This window comes from Chionomys nivalis, chromosome 10 (genome assembly GCF_950005125.1).
Source record: "Chionomys nivalis chromosome 10, mChiNiv1.1, whole genome shotgun sequence".
Taxonomy (NCBI): Eukaryota; Metazoa; Chordata; class Mammalia; order Rodentia; family Cricetidae; genus Chionomys; species Chionomys nivalis.
In genome coordinates this window covers 63,908,529-63,924,775 of record NC_080095.1, presented here as the reverse complement: position 1 = coordinate 63,924,775, position 16,247 = coordinate 63,908,529, and the positions used below count along the sequence as shown (strand labels likewise).

General features: G+C 45.7%; 1 protein-coding gene across 1 annotated transcript; it reads right to left on the bottom strand.

The window, feature by feature from the left end:
• Positions 1–14,100: 14,100 nt before the first annotated feature.
• Positions 14,101–15,379, bottom strand: Nkx2-8 (NK2 homeobox 8). Its single transcript, XM_057783410.1, has 3 exons — positions 15,238–15,379; positions 15,152–15,157; positions 14,101–14,657 (listed from the first exon to the last, which is right to left on the bottom strand). Exons 1-3 carry the CDS (start codon positions 15,377–15,379, stop codon positions 14,101–14,103), a joined length of 705 nt encoding a protein of 234 aa, XP_057639393.1.
• Positions 15,380–16,247: the final 868 nt, after the last annotated feature.

Below are 16,247 nucleotides of genomic sequence, written 5' to 3'. Positions count from 1 at the left end.
TTACGACTGGGTTCAGTGAAGAAAGTGACATTACCCTTAGAAACAATGAAACAATGATGATCGCAAACGCAGGGGACGTCACACGCCCACACCAACATAAGCCAAGAATAAAATGAAGGAAGTAGCTCGGATAAAAGGAGGAAGAGCGGGGCCTCTATTCCTGGTCCAAAAGTCTAGAGAGATGAGATCACAACTGGAAGTCACTTTTGAAGAAGGAACCGGGTCGAGAAATCACGTACTGACTTCCTTCCTGGAGGTAGCCATCCATATTCGTCAGATTTCTTTATTTCCCAGGCTATTCATCGGATCGGCTCAAAATAACCTAATACTTAATAATCTTTAGATAGCTAATGATTGTTTAAATGTTGGTAGCGTATCTTATTGGGATTTTTCACACCCTCATCACCACTCCACCCCCTTTTCCTAAGAAACAACTTCAGGCAACTGGTCAGTTAAAGGGATTCTAATTGGGCCTCAGGTGAGTTTCTTTGATAGCATGCTGCCCTCTAGAGGTTGAAGCAAACAGCGGCGCAGAAGTCAAGGAGGGACGGAGTGCTGTCCAGGACGTCTGATTTTTCATCAACAGTCTTCATCAAACTGCATTTTGGCGCTAGAAAAAAAATCAAAGGAGACCCTGGATACCACCTCCAGTGCTTCAAAATAAAATAAATGACACATTAAAAAAGATAAATAAAGATCTGCCACAGGGAAGAGAGTGAGAAAAATGTACATACATTTAAAAGCCTACTAGTTAGGACAACCTCTTCACCTTCTCTAATTAGTACAACTTGCATGTACCACCATGTTTAACTCTCGGCTCACTTCTATGATCTTAAAAGCCACGGGAAAAGACTGCAAAGCCTTTGCCTGAACCCAGTTTTCCTTGTTTCAGAACTGGTTTCCTAGAGTTTTCTCTAGGAAAAGGGATTGGCTAGCACTTAGCACTTAAGTGACTGTTTGTGTCCTTCTGTTCATATACAATAGTCATGATTAGTTTTTAATTTTGGTAAAAGAAAGGGTTTATGGACCTAAAAGAATGACAACCATAAATCTTGCCATTGACAACACATTTACCTAAACCCTCAATTAGGTTAACGTAGTCAAGACAGAAGTTCAAACATGAAAAGTGTGTATTGCCACATAGGCAATGGGCCAGGAAGAAAGTCAAATCCTAAAATCTGTGGGTGAAAGACACAGTGTTACAAGACCAAGCACTGGAGACATGTGGCATTCAAAGTGAACTGACGACCCTGGGCAGTAAAGTGCTCCCTACACAAGGACCTGAGTTCAGATCCCAGTAGCCAATACAAGCCAGGGAGTTGGCCACCTGTGTAATCCCAGTGGTGGGGCAGGATGATCTCAGAGGCTTCGTAGCCAGATCTACGGCTCAGGGTTCACTGAGAGACCCTGTCTCAAAATCTACCGTGGAGAGTGATATACCTGCTCCACGCCGACCTTTGTTCTTCACAAGCACACACACACACACACACGCACGCACGCACGCACATGCACACGCACACGCACGGGCATGTACTCATGCATACACCACACACACACTCAAGTGAGACGACGATCTCTTGCCTTCTCATGCTGCCTGCACAAGAGGCCCTTTGAGAGTCCTGGGCCCTTCACACAGGGCATGCGCCGCCTGGTGGGTGCTCAGCTGAGACACGCCCCTTTTCACAGCATCCTCATCCCCATCTCATGCTCCTTGAACTATATGGAAACCAAACTGTCAGGGTGGGCGGTCAAGCCCCTTTGTTGCTACAGATGCTGTGTTAATGGGGAGAAGGGAGGGTGGGAGGTCACGGACCAGAGAATCCTCAGAGTTATAAACCATGGCCACCGGTACTTTACATGTACGATGCCCCACAGGTAATGTCACAGGTATCTGTGACACAGATAGTCTCACAGAATCTTAGATGTGAGAGGAACTTTGCAAACTTCTTTTGTAATCTGTTGAAGATGCAGAAACCCTTGCCTTGCCTATATTACATTACTGGAATCTGCCCTTGTCTTGACATCCATCCAGGCTCCCTCAGGCAGGTGTTGGAGATTTGAGGGCAGATAATTACAGTTCTATGAGATTTCCCTAAATTCTGTTTTCATTAGGGAAGAACACTATGCCCACCCTCCTCTCAGTACTGACCGTGTCCCCCACCCCCCACACACATTGTTCCTAATACATCCCTAGAGGGCGGGCATGCCAGTGGGACAATTTTGGGGATAATCTAGTGTTATTACTAGTGAATTTCATTATTTCTGAAATGTCTTCTGGTCATTAAAAATTAAAAAAAAACCCACAGTACTGAGAAAGCTGTAAAAAAAAAGAGAAATTTTTAGAAGTGTGGGATCTCCTTCTTATATAAAAGGAACCACAAGAAGGGGCTAAAAATCTGCCATTTTTAGCCAGACTTGCCTGGGAGACTGACAGTAGCTGGTGAATAGGAAACTGCCTTTAAATAAACATGATATAAAGTGACCTGGTGGTGTGTGCTTATGTATAAAAGAGAGCTGGGGAAAGGAAGAGAGAAAGAGACAGGAAAAGCAAAGCTTGTCTCAGTTACCACGATCACATCACCACTTTTCCTGATGGAAATATCTCCTAATATACCCTGCTGCAATTTTAGGCCAATTTTCTGGACCAGTACTCCATCACAATGTGCTGAAGGGTTTGGGATATGACTCAGTTGGTAAAGCATTTGCATGGCAAGCATAAGAGCCTGGATTTGGATTCCCATAATTCATATAAAAATGCCAGGCGGGATGGTACATACCTGCACTCCCAGGGACGGAAAGTGAGAGACAGAGACAAGTGCATCCTTCTAGGCGCATGGTCAGCTAGCCTGGCTTCTGTAATAGAGATCTGGGCTGAAGAGAGATTCTTTCTCAAACAGAAAGTGGAGGGCACCTGAAGAGTGACACCTGCATAGATTGTACACACACATGCACACAGACACACGCAGGCAGGCACACACACCCACATTAATACATACATGCACACAGGCACACACACATACATGCAGGCAAAACACACTGCACACAGGTACACACACAGGCACACACACATGCACGCAGGCACACACACATGCTCACAGGCACACACTCACACACACATGCACAGAGACACACACACATGCATGTAGGTACACACACTCACACACACATGCACACAGACACACACAGACACAAACGTGCATGCAGGTACACACACACACTCACACATGCACACAGATATACACACAGACACACACACGTGCATGCAGGTACATACACACACTCACACACACATGCACACAGACACACACACAGACACACACACGTGCATGCAGGTACACGCACCATGACCAGGATCCCACACAAAGTGCACTGTAAGTCCATAGGACCTCCAACTCCCACCCCGTCTCCTTCCCTTGCAGATGTTTGAGGAACTTCCTTTTCTGCACCAATGTTTCTTTAGCCATTGGAGATTCCTTTCTCAACTCCTGTGTAATACATTTCATCCTTTTTCTCTGGAAAAGAAGAGAATCAGCTGAAAATAAAAAGAGAACTGTGTAAGTGTTCTTTGCAACACATTAGAAGTTCTGCTGCTCCTTGACAGCGCTGGGTCTCTCGTGACTGGTTTCCTCTCAGACACAGTCATCCATCTTTACTGTAAGACCACTGGAGAGTGAGAGCATCGCGAGCGCCAATGGCTGGATTGACTTGTCTGGGCAAAACGAGCGAAAGAGCCAGAGCGAACTTTTCGAGATGACGTTTCCCGTGAAAATGCAGTGTTTCCTTTCTTGCCCTGGAGAACAGTTTGTCTCTCCTTCGAGGTGAAGAGGGAGTCTGTTCACCTCCCCAAGTCCACCCTCGCTGTGGTGTCACATCCCCAGGTCCACTCACTCCAGCCATGCCAGCCAGAGAGTGTCAGTCGGGAGTGAAGCAATTCTGAAAGTTGGATCATAAAACTAGACAGAGACCAATTAAAATGTGTATTATAAATTAAAATATATGCTGATGGACCATCCATTTTTAAAAACAATACATGCATAGTTTATAATACAAAGGTGGAAATAAAATCATCAGTGAAATGCATATAAAAATACAATAAGATAGTAAGTACTTCTTATCCCTAGGATGACTGCACAAGATAACAAGTGATGGTCAGAAAGGAAAAAACAGAACTTGTGTTCACTGTTGGTAAGAGTGGTAGCTGGTAGACATGACTTCCAGTGTGAAGTGCCTCAAAACCTTAATACACAGCTGAAGAAAATGAAGCCGCAAGCCAGGCACGGTAGCACACATCTGCAATCCCAGCATTGGAGAGTTAGAATCAGGTAGATGCAAAGTTTGAGAAAAACCACAGTAAAAAAATCTTGCAAGTTCTGGATAGCCTAGGATAAGAGTGAGGTCATATCTTGAGAGACAAAGGCATGGAAAGACTATGAGATACCTGAACCTTAATGATCATTGGTAGCATTATTCAAAATAGACAAAAATATTCAAGCAACTATACTGGAGAGTTTAATATAAAAATATGAACGAATTCTTAGCTGGGTGGTGGTGGTGCACATCTTTAATCCCAGCACTCAGGAGGTAGAGACAAGTGGATCTCTATGAGTTCGAGGCCAGCCTGATCTATAGAGAGAGTTCCAGAACAGCCAAGATTACACAAAGAAACACTATCTCAAGGGGTAAAAAAAAGAATTCTTCTCAAGTTAGGCTGTAAACTCCAAGTAATTGCGACCCAAACCCTTAAATGGACAAGGTGATAAACTAATTGGGGATGGTACTTTGTAAGCAGAGCATCCAGGGTACAATTCTAGAAAACAAAGTTTTATGATTTTCACTTCCCGATTCTGTATCTTTCTGTAAAGCCAAAGCAGCCAGAAAAGTGTGATTTGGTGGAAGTACAGGCAGTCATGCCAATCACAGGAGCAGAGCAAGGCTCTAGTAATACATCTACATGGATACACAGTTCATGTTTAACAAAAGCACAGGATATCAAAGTGGGGTCGTTTTTAACAAAGGGATGCTCTCCATGGCAACAGCTGGGAACACAAAGGATAGCAAGACATGCTGATATGGTAACTGGGTTTGTCAAGAGAAAGAAATTAATCTCAAGTCTTGTTTCCCAACAAAAATTAATTGAATGAATTATAGACCTAAATATAAGATATAAACATATAAAGCTTCCAGAAAAAAAGCTCTTTATGACCCTGGGTTAATAAAGATTTCTTAGCATACAAGAAGCTCAAATAAAAAAGGGGGTTATCAATCCAGTGGACTTCATCAAAATTAAAATTTCATGTTATTTGAAAGATGTCACAAAGAAAATAAAAATCAAGTGACTGAGGGAAGTAATTGCAAAACTCGCATCTCGTAGAAGAGAGGGCTTCTGAGCAGAATATATAAAGCACTATTCATCGGATCATAAAAAAGGGAACTGCTTTTCAGTGGGCAAAGGATCAGAAGAGTCGTTACACTCCGTGACATTAACTTTTAAGTGAATGTAAACTAATTGCTTTATCAGGAACCTCTGCACCCCACAAGCATGACTGAAAAGTTTAGAGTTTGCAACCTCATTGCTCCTGGGGGTGTGAATCAGTTAAGTCCACTGTTCTAGCTTTCATCTGTCTTTGAGGATAGCAGAAGTGCCCGGCATGGTGCATGTGCCTCAGGAGAGGGCAAGGTCTTCCTCGGCCACATAATGGGTTTGAGGGTGGCCTAGACAACCTGGGACCCTACTGCATCAAGAGAGGGGTGGGGAGAACTTCGGGGTGACTGAGAAAAGAGCTTAGAAGTTTCTTTTACTTTTTTACTCTATGTGACATGTGTGCAGTGTCTGGAGAGGTCTAACAGAGTGTCAGATCCTTTGGAACTTGAGTTAGTGGTCACAAATCTACAGTGAGACTAGTCAATGTAATTGCCTATTTTTCTCCAGTTATGCACCACTGCCTGAGGCCAGGGACAGAGAGACGGGAAAGCTAAATTTAATTGGTGTTTTAATGCGATAGTAATCCCAAAGGAGTAGGGAGTGTGATAAGGTCAAGGGTATAGACAGGGAAGTTCAAACAATTTGTTGTGGAACTTGAGTTGGGTAAGAAGGAAAGTGGAGGTATCAGAGGTCTGGGGAACAATTAAAGGCAGGAGAACCAGTGAGTTGGAACAAAGGATGTGGGGGATGTTCTTCAGCCAGCAATCCATATTTAAGAGCATTTCCTAGAGATCCGTAGGTGGAGGCAGACACCACCGCAAAGAATATCATTTAAATATTCAATAGAACAGATATATTGTATCGTCCATAATAAACTTCACCAGAGGAGGCTTGGTGAAACAAATCATGGCTCTAAATTAAAAAGCAGACTTTGGGTTTGTGTGTCGCACGCTGCATAATATGTGAACATATTGGATTTGTCTCAGAACTAGACTGGCAAGCTCACATTTCTCAGTATTTCACATTATTGTTATTTGCCCTTGAATTGTCCTAATTCTCGTATTCTAAACTTTTAAGAATAAGTTTAAAATAATACAGTTTTATTCTAGGCAGGACTTCTTCAATATATGTTAAATGTGTGTGCATTTGCCTGTATGTGTGCATGTATGTGTACGTGTGTGTGTGTGTGTGTGTGTATGTGTGAGATCTTATGCTCTTATGCACAGTACAGTGTAGGTACAGGGGGCAGAAGACAGCTCACAGGAGTCTGTCTTTACTTTCTACCATGTGAAACCCAGGGAACAAACTCAGACTGTCAGGCTTGAAAAGCACCCACAAAGCATCCCTCTGCCTCCCCTTCTCTTTTTGATAAATAGACACCCTAATAAGCATAGGTTAATATTTTATTGTGATTTTGATTTGCATTTCTCTGATGCTAGTAATGTTGAGTACCTTTTCACGCAGTGGTTGAACATCTGTGTTTGCTTTGGAATGGCAATTCAAATCCTTTTGTTATATGGGTTTATTGTTGTTATTGTATTACTGTTGCTCAGCTATTGAGATGTATGAGCTTCTCACATATCTAGGATAGCACACACACACACCCCTTATGCTTCCTTCTATTCTGTAAGTTGTCTTTGCATTTTGTTGATGGCCTCCTTTACTGTACAAATGATTTCCTCAGCTGGGAATGAGACATCTTAAATGAGGCCAGTCATGTAGTTGGTGTGGGGTTGTATGAGAACAGAGTGCTTTCACAGAATAAAGCAGCTCCTGTAGCCTCCACCGCCTCCAAGTAGTTGCTGAGGAGATGGGATGATGGGGTACTCTTCCTTCCTCAGAGTCCAGAGACCTGTGTCCCAGCAACTTTCCTGTTCTCACTCTGCGGTCTACAAACCAAGTGGCTGCAGCACCCTGTGATGGCAATTATGGAAAGAAGTTAAAGCGGCATCAACTGCAGCTTACCCCCCACCGGAGATCTTTAAAGTAACAGAAAACATTCTAGGCTCAGTTTCAAATTCATCATATGCTAAGACTTCAGGGCTGTGGGTTTTCGGCTGTGTAACCTTCAGAAATGCAATTGTTTCACACCTATTGCGTCTCCCCAGAAACCGTGAAGTCTCCTTCAAACTCTTGCCAAGGAGGAGCAAGCAGCTGCTTCTCTCTACATTCTTGTCCTTAGGCTCCTGGTTTGGTTTTTACCTTGTTAAGGACAGAGACAACCCCAGCACATGACTCTTGAGCCTACAGAGAAGAGCAAACTGAGAAATAAAAGGGAACCCTTCTTTCCAAGTCACCATGGCCCCAGTCTTTTCTCTTGGTGATTGTAGTTTACAGTGAGACAGATGAGATCTCCCCTCTACACTTCAGCACCTTACTTGAGTCTCTGATTCATGTACCATCAATGAGAAACCAAATGCCATTGTTAGAGACTCCCAGACTTAGGAACACAGCCTGTGTGTACATTTCTGTGCTCCCTGTCTTAACGTAGGTTAAAAACACTCCCAAAGTCTCCATACCCATTCACAATGCATCATATTCATTTCTAAAATGTATTATTAAGTTGAAATCGTCCTGTTGCTAGGCATATATAAATTATCTGTGAATATATTTACTTTTTTTTTTTTAATCAACAGGTTCAACGAAGAGGTGAAAGGTATTTGTAGTTTCTTCTGGAAAAAAATCTAGGATATTTATTATGTTTTGTTAATACTCTCTGCCATACACAGCCCCAAATTAATAAGATGATAGGTCTTATTTAATTTTTCACTCATATGTGAAGAATAAGAAAAGCTATATTACCTGTTACTTAAATATGGAGTGTTCCTGGCAGGGAACTAACTGGCAGTGTGTTATATTCAGACAGTTCTCTGAGTCTATCTCCATGATTAGGCAGTAAAACAGTTCCCTCCAAAAGCAGCAGGTTCTTTGCTCACCGTCTCATTTTTTTCTCATCTTTTCATGTCTCATATTCTACATCTGAATTTTGTTGTATCTGTGTGGATGCTTATGTGATTGCATCAGATCCCGAGAGCTTAGGGTGATTTGGGGTTGCCTCTGGTAGAGACTTTACCTCCCAAGAGGTCATTTAAACCTAAGCTGATGACTTCTTTAGAGCTGGAGGAATTGCTGCTTAATGCACTGTCCTTCAGCAAGGCTGCGGAGGAGGACGCAGCAGAAAGACGGCATCTTAGGTGAGAGTCAAGGGCCCTTTGAATGGATTTTCTTGGCACTTTGTCACAGTTTAATTTGCAAACAGCCTACATTCTTCTTCCTAGAAAATTCTTCCAAATATTCTATCCAATCCCCAGGCTAGAGAAAGAGGAACAGAAGAAAGAAGAAAAAGAAGAAGAAGAATGGCAGGGAGAGAGAGAGCCCAATTCAGAGCTTTCAGCTGAAGAAAAGCATCTGAAAACCTGTTACTCATAGAGGACCACCCAGTCAGAATACAGGAGGAAGTTAAGCATGACCAGTCCCTCAGATGTCCCTTCGGCCACACCCTACCCACTGAAGTGTTGTGGGGCTGCAGCAGCTTTTGAAATTACACAACCTCGAAAAAGACCTACAGGGTTTTTGGTGGTGGTGGTCCATAAGGCAGGTTATTAATGAGAAGACTGCTTTCTACTTCTAATTTGTAATGATTTCTTTTCCTGAATAAGCATATGTACTGGACATATACTGAAAAACCCGAGAACCCTTAAACTTGAACGTGCAGATTGGAGCTGGGATAGAAAGAGCGTATGCATGTTCAGTGGTCTCCCTGTAAGACCAAATCATCGCTACATAGTTTAGCATCGAAGGGACCATTGTTCAGTTCTCCAGTGAATTTACAGACTGAGCAATAGGTGTGGTAAGAGGAAAGGAGAATGTTAAATACCTTTTGGTTCTTGTGCACGTGCCCAGTGGGATCAAAGGGGGGAGGGGGTGAACAATTACAGAACTGGAATTCTGAAAACAATCAAGGAGGCATTCAGAAGTCTCTACCTCCAGAATGGCTTGGAATACAAGTAGTCCTGCGGGATGCAGTTTCTCGGGCAGATTCTGAAGGCTAAACGAGATAGTCACATCTGCAGAAATTGCTGTGCCTGGAGGTAGTAGCCCTATTTCCTCTAAAAGCAACTTTGACTGCTTGTTATTCATACCCACTGCCAACTTGCATATGCTGGTTTGCTAAAACATCCGTGGCAGACAGACAGTTAACAAAATATTCAATCTACAAGTCTATAGCCACGTGTTTGTGTATCTTATTCACAAGGCAAAATGTTTTAGTGTGTGTGTGTGTGTGTGTGTTTGCATGTGTGGAGAGAAAGAGAGACACACTCACAAAGAGGGGCTAGGAAGAGAGACAGAAAGGCTAATGAATTGTATCAGCTAAAGAAAAAGAATCACAAACATTAAAAGTCCATTGTTAAAAGGGAAGGTGTAGGTTAACCTGGACTCAAATAACTTCCTTCTAACCCTTCAGCAGCACATTACCTAAGATACTAAAGTGCTAAATTGGCCAGACAAGAGATGTGCTGAGATGTAAGATCTCCTGAACAACAAGGAGAGAAAATTGAAGTGAAAATTGCAATCTCCACCAGGAAGAGATTTAAGTGAGATGAAGTGAAAATGTTTACAGTGGAACGACAGCGAGGAAACGTGAAGAGGATGATATTTAATAATAAAGATTAAATTGGAGACCTAGAAAAGGGCTAAGAAAGTCAGAGACACACAGCTCCACAGGGATCCTGCATGGGGGTTGGGAACCACTGAAGGAGAAGGAGGCTTCTCCGAGTCAGCAACAACTCCACTGAACACTGAGTATACAATTGGTGTCAAGGCAGCAGCAACAGATGTTTTGCTGGAAGAAGAATGGTGCAATGATAGTCACGGTAAGAAGAATGGTGGAATGATACTGTGACCTGCACAAGAGCTGTGTGTCACTGACAGCGAGACAAGAATGAACACTGACAGGCCCAGGGGAAACACAGAGACTGGAGGTTTGGAAGATGGGGTTGGGTGGGCACAAAACAGAGAGGCAGAAAGATGCTGAAGAATATATCTTTAGCTGGGGGGGGGCACACAACTTTAGTCCCAGTACTTGGGAGACAAAGATAGGCGAATTTCTGAGTTCTAGGTCAATCTAGCCTATAGAGCGAGTTCCAGGACAGTCAGGGCTACACAGAGAAATACTGTCTCGAAAAACCAAAGAAAGAAAGAAAAAATGAAAGGAAGGAAGGAAGGAAGAACACGTGTTTAAGAAAACACCTGTGAGAAAGGTAAACTAGACTGTTGAATGAAAATCATAAAACAACTCCCTTTTGTATTATTTTAGTAAAAAAATTTAATAAAAGGTGTGAAAAAAGAAAATCATAAAACAAAAAAGATTGAGACTGCAAACTAATTACTATCACGTGATTAAAAGTGCAATATCTAGAGGCAAGGGCTGGGGAGATGCTTCAACCTTTAAAGCTGCTTGTTATGGATGAGTGATTACGGGGAGATTCCTGGGGTTTCTTGTCACCAAATCTAGTTGAATCAGGGAGTCCCATGTTCAGTGAGAGACTCTATCTCATAAAGCTAGGTAGAAACAATTGAAGATGACACTCAACATCAACCCCTGGCCTCTGCACACACAAACACTGAACATCCTCATACCTACATGTACACATTTATATAATACACACACACTCCCCAAGATCTAAAGGTCTCAGCCTACCGCTTACCCCTAGACTAACTACTTTGACCTTAAGATTCCACATTTGGAAGTGGGGCTGGCAGTATTATCTCTTGAGGATTGAATGTGTTATATGCAAAAAACCTTGGTCTATCCACTGGCATACAAGGGATAATAATATGTGTTAGCAAGTTGCTGGACTTCAAGCAGCTTCTAGAGTGACCCTGGTGCTTCCAGCTTGCTCTTGCAGTCTGTTCATATGTATGGCAGCTCCATGATATATACAAGGTGACAATTGTCCTCTGAAGGGAAGCTTGGAGGGTGGCTAAATATGAGTTAAGCTAAAGACAATAGTAGAGCCTTTCAGGTTTGTAATTACTTTGTGCTGGTGTCTTATCTATAACACAACGTTTTGCCCCTTCCTCAACCTGGTCTGTGTTAGTGTGTGCGTGCATGTGTGTGTGTGTGTGTGTCTAAGGTTTCTGTGAGATTAGCTGTGAATGTACCTGGAAACACAGCAAGTTTCCCTACAGGTTCTCTGGGTGTAAATCTGCCTAGCGATGGCGGTGGTGAGTGGCAGGATTGAAACACTTAGCTCTGGAGAGGGAGCCCCTGACTGTTTTCACAGCTGTTGGCAGACACAGGACTCCAATTTGGCTTTTGTCGGAACCGAGGAGGATTGACCTTTTGGGTCACAAGGGAAACTGGACAGTTTGCCATCTTATAGTAGATACGGACAGCATAACATAGATGCTAACCTGAGTTTCTACAATGAGTCGGTGTGATGAGAGTGTATTTTGCGCTTTCCCCATGAGGTCTTTTATTTCTAAAGGAAGGCCTTTCCAGTCACCAGTAAAAGAATGCAGAGCTAAAACTAACCGTGTGTGCCTTAGCTGCTGACACCACTGTCCCCTTCCAGCTCAGAGCACAATTGGCTCACACTGGGAGCATCCTGCTGTGACCCTAACCATCTTGCTGTGACTCTAATTTGGCTCATCCTGTAGGACCATGATGAATTTGGTTGTAAATACACTTTCCCCCAAAACCTCCCTGGTTAAACAGTCTCCCCACAGACACAACCACATTGTTCTGGAGACCTCACGTTTATAGGCCCTCTCCACTTCACACATTCGGCTCAGCAGGGGGCGTTTTCTTCTTAACTTTCTCCTGAGGACATTAAGGAGCTTGTCCTAGGCACCAACTAGTGAACCAAAGCCATTGATTTTTTTCCTCCACCAATTCATGAAGGAAGAGCATAGAAGAGCCGAGTGCACAGCCAGCTGACCACAGCTACCAATCCCAACTCAGACCATCCTCAGAAATCCCTTCATCTTTTCCTTTCACATCTGCTCTGCCAACTCTAGCAGGGAAGCTCCTGCTAGGTCCCAATGTATGTCTTACAATGTTGGGGCTCTTTCCCTACTAATCATTTGTTAGAAAGGGGTTTTATGATACAAATTTGATAATCTCCCACGCACATTGGCAATGCTCTAATTGAAGTTGTAAGCCCATAAAATTCGAGCCCTTTGTCTTCCTGAAGGCCACAAGGTTTAAAAAGATGCTATTGTCTGGCCTAACACCCACTACATTGTTTCCAGAAACTGATTAAACAGAGATCTGAATTGAGACAGTGCGGATTTTGTCTAGGTCCTTTTTAGGCCTGACAATGCCTTTTTCAACATCCAACACAAAAGAAGGTTTAAGGATGGAGATTCTTCTAAGATAGCCGCATCCATATGGAAGACAAGGTGGCAGGCAGCTGAGACCCAAACATACTGTCCACCCCCCATCCCAGGTGACAACATTCTCTCTTCCTCCTCTTCCTTTTTGGACAAGAAAGCTAGCACCCCTAACAAGCCCAATGCCTGTTCTTTAGACCTCAACAGGGTCCTCGTCCATGTTCCTGGGGGACGGCTCTTTCTGAAGTGGGTACCCAGAAATAAGGTCACTGCTGCTTGCTGCTTCCGGGAAAGCGACTCCCTGCGCTGGAGGCCCCTCCCTCTTTAACTCTCAGGCTAAGAGCAGGTGCAAACCGAGGATTTGGAAAAGAGGTGATCCCTCAGTGTGGGCACTGCTGAGGGACTCCTACCAGCCGACGCCCCCAACATGAGATTGCTAAATCTCCCATGCCTTCCTCTTTTCCCAGGGTCGCTCGGAAGCAGCGCCCAGCACCAGTCAGGGCGTTGATTTTTATTTCTTCACTACTCTTCCTATCCTGTCCCATCACTGCCAGGTGTCATTTGGTTGAGAAGGCAAGAAATGACAGCACATTGAAGACCATGAGCTTGACTGTAGGTTCCAAGTTGGTGCTCCACAGTCCCCATGCTCCCTTATCCTGCTGGGCTAGAAAGAGCGGTGAGCATGGAACCCTGCCTAGAGGGCGGGATTCACATTGAACTGGAGCCTAAAGAATCACCAGCTTCTCTCTTGGGCAGAGATGCCACTCCCCAGATTTGTCTCAGACCAAGTCCATTTCCTTTCCTTCCCAAAGCCTTATTGGAATTTCAGTCTGACATACAACATAGCGGTGGTGAACCTCAGGGTAAAGGGCTAGGAGCCCGCGGGTTCTCCCAACCCCAGTCAAGGAAAACCAATCCCCATTCCTTTTAGTGGCAGGAGCGCCAGGGACCCAAACCACCACATTCCATTCTAGCACCCACAAATCAAGGGGAAAATACTCTATTTCTTTTAAAAAATAACTTGCTTCATACAAATCGCTATTTAAAAATATACAAATAAGGCTCAAGAAACAAAATCTAGTTTTGGAGTTCACGGTGCGAGAACAACAGTGATTCTTGGCGAACAACAGTGAGTCTTGGCGAAAGTCTGCTGTGTGTGTGTGTGTGTGTGTGTGTGTGTGTGTGTGTTTGCGACTGCTCATTGGGACCTGCCAGGGATCCAGGACTCAGGAAGAGCTTGCTCCCTCAAGGCCAATCTGCTCACTTTCAGGCATTGGCTGTAGCTTTACTGAGACCTGCTGAACAGCAGTGTCCCAAGTCCAGGGTGACTCCAGTCAGTCTCACCAGTTCCAGGAGACCAGAGTTGGGGGTGCTAAGTGCTGGTAGGCAGGGAAGAGGCCCAGCGCCGAGCCTGGCCCGAAGGCAGCATAGCCAGGCATTGAGCATGCGGTGGCCTGGTGTGCGCTGCACTTGTCCTGGGCCACCGCAGCGGTCCCCGCACCCCTGCCGCTGCAGGGTGGCCCGTCGTGCACTAGTACCGGCACCATCACGCGGTGCAGTAGGCTGGGAGCGGCGTGCGGATCAGCTAGTGCTGCCAGATCCGACGACTCTGTGGCCCCTGGCGCTCGCCCACGCTTCAGCTTGTAGCGATGGTTCTGGAACCAGATCTTGACCTGCGTGGGCGTGAGGCGCAGGAGTCGAGCCAGCTGTTCTCGCTCCGGCGCCGACAGGTAGCGCTGCTGTCGGAAGCGTCGCTCCAATTCCAAGGTCTGGGCCTTGGAGAACAGAACCCTCCGTTTCCTCCTCTTCTCCGTGTCAGAGCCTGGAGATGCCTGCCGGAAGGAAGCCAGCTGCGACGGCTCTGCAAGGCTTGTCTCCAGGCCGCTCTCATCTGAGGCTAGGAACCACAAAACAGACACGGCTTGGTACCTCCCACCCGCGACTCCAGCTGGAGCCCCAGCTCCCTTGCACGGGGATTTGAGAGCATTTCTTTTTGCTGGGTTCACATCTGGGTACCCACATCTCCTACTCCTACGACCTCACCCATACTACAAATAGTAATTACCAAGCCTGAGACGATGTCCCAGAGAAACCACCTTGGGGTCCTTCTAAACAACTGCAACGGTAGCCGAGTTGGCAGACCAATTTCCCATAAGCCGGGTTATCAACTCTGGGCACCTCTGTTTTCCCAAGGTTTGCAAAACCCTGGGACACAGAGGAAGGTGCATTAAATATTCTGACCCTTAGGAATCTCCAGACACCAGACACCCCATCTCCACAGCAGTCTAGGTGCAGGGCTATACTCTCAGGATGCACGGATGCACTACCTGGCGGTTTGAGGACCACAGAGCCCCCTGCTTGTTCTAAGGCTAAAGAAACTTGACTCTGGGCTGGGATCTCCATTCCGGGTCCCTGAACCGGCCAGAGGCTTAGTTGGGTTCTCCCTCCGTCCCCCACCACAGTCCTGGCTCACTCACAGTGGCTGTGCTCCGACTCCAGCCAGGCAGCGGCTTGAGAAACGCACGTCTGAGGTTCGCTCCTCACCCGGGGTTGCGCGTCCTGCTCCGGTAAATTCAGGAGGCTGCGCACCGTGAAGCCGAGGCGTCCTGAGGTGGCCATGGCCCGGAAGGAGAAGAAAGCGGGGGACAGGGCAGGCTAGGAACCCAGGGGCAGCTGGGGACGCAGCTCCTACGGGTGGAAGTGAGAGACGCTCGCCATGCGCTGGCTTCAGAGATGCCAGCGCCTCTACGGAGGAATCCCTGTTTATATAAACGGCTCTCACCACTCGGTGGGCTTTGAAAGACGAAGTCCGGGTGTCCAGGGTGTTAAGTACCTGAATGAGTGCTGAAGCCGGGACAAGTCCGGAAGGTGCCATCTCCGCCCCCGTCCCGCCCCGCCCGCCCCCGCCCCTTTGCGCGGGTTACGTCCCAGAGGCCGCAGGAAGCAGCCCTTGGCATTAGCGATTGTCTGATTAGACCAAAGTAGGGGCAGATAATGGGGATTGTTACCAGTGAATAACATCTTGGGTGGCGAACAGTGACCATGGTCCTCGCGACTGAGCCCCAACTTCCTCCTCTTCCCGAGTTGACGTGGGGCCTGGTCCGGGTGATAACGCTGGAAATGGGAGACGACTTATTATTCTTTGTTTGTTTTATTCCGGAGCTTGTTAGCTGGAATGGAAAGTTATTTACAACACTTCTGAGCTCACACGCTCCCCCCATCCCTTTGGTAGCACCCCTTAGAGAGCTGAGGCTAGCCTGTGGTCTGGTCTTTCTAGCTATCTTGCGCAAGGTTTTATAGCTCATAGGAGTCTCCTCACACATCTCACGGTGCCCCCCACACCGTCGGAAAGGGCTGGGAGCCTGCGGGAGCACCCAGGACCTATGCTTGTCTCTCCAGGCCAAAAAACAGACAGCAAAAATCCAGGCCGCGCTGTTTCAGCCTGTTCCGCGAATCTAGAACTAGGTCCATTCGAGGACCCACGAGT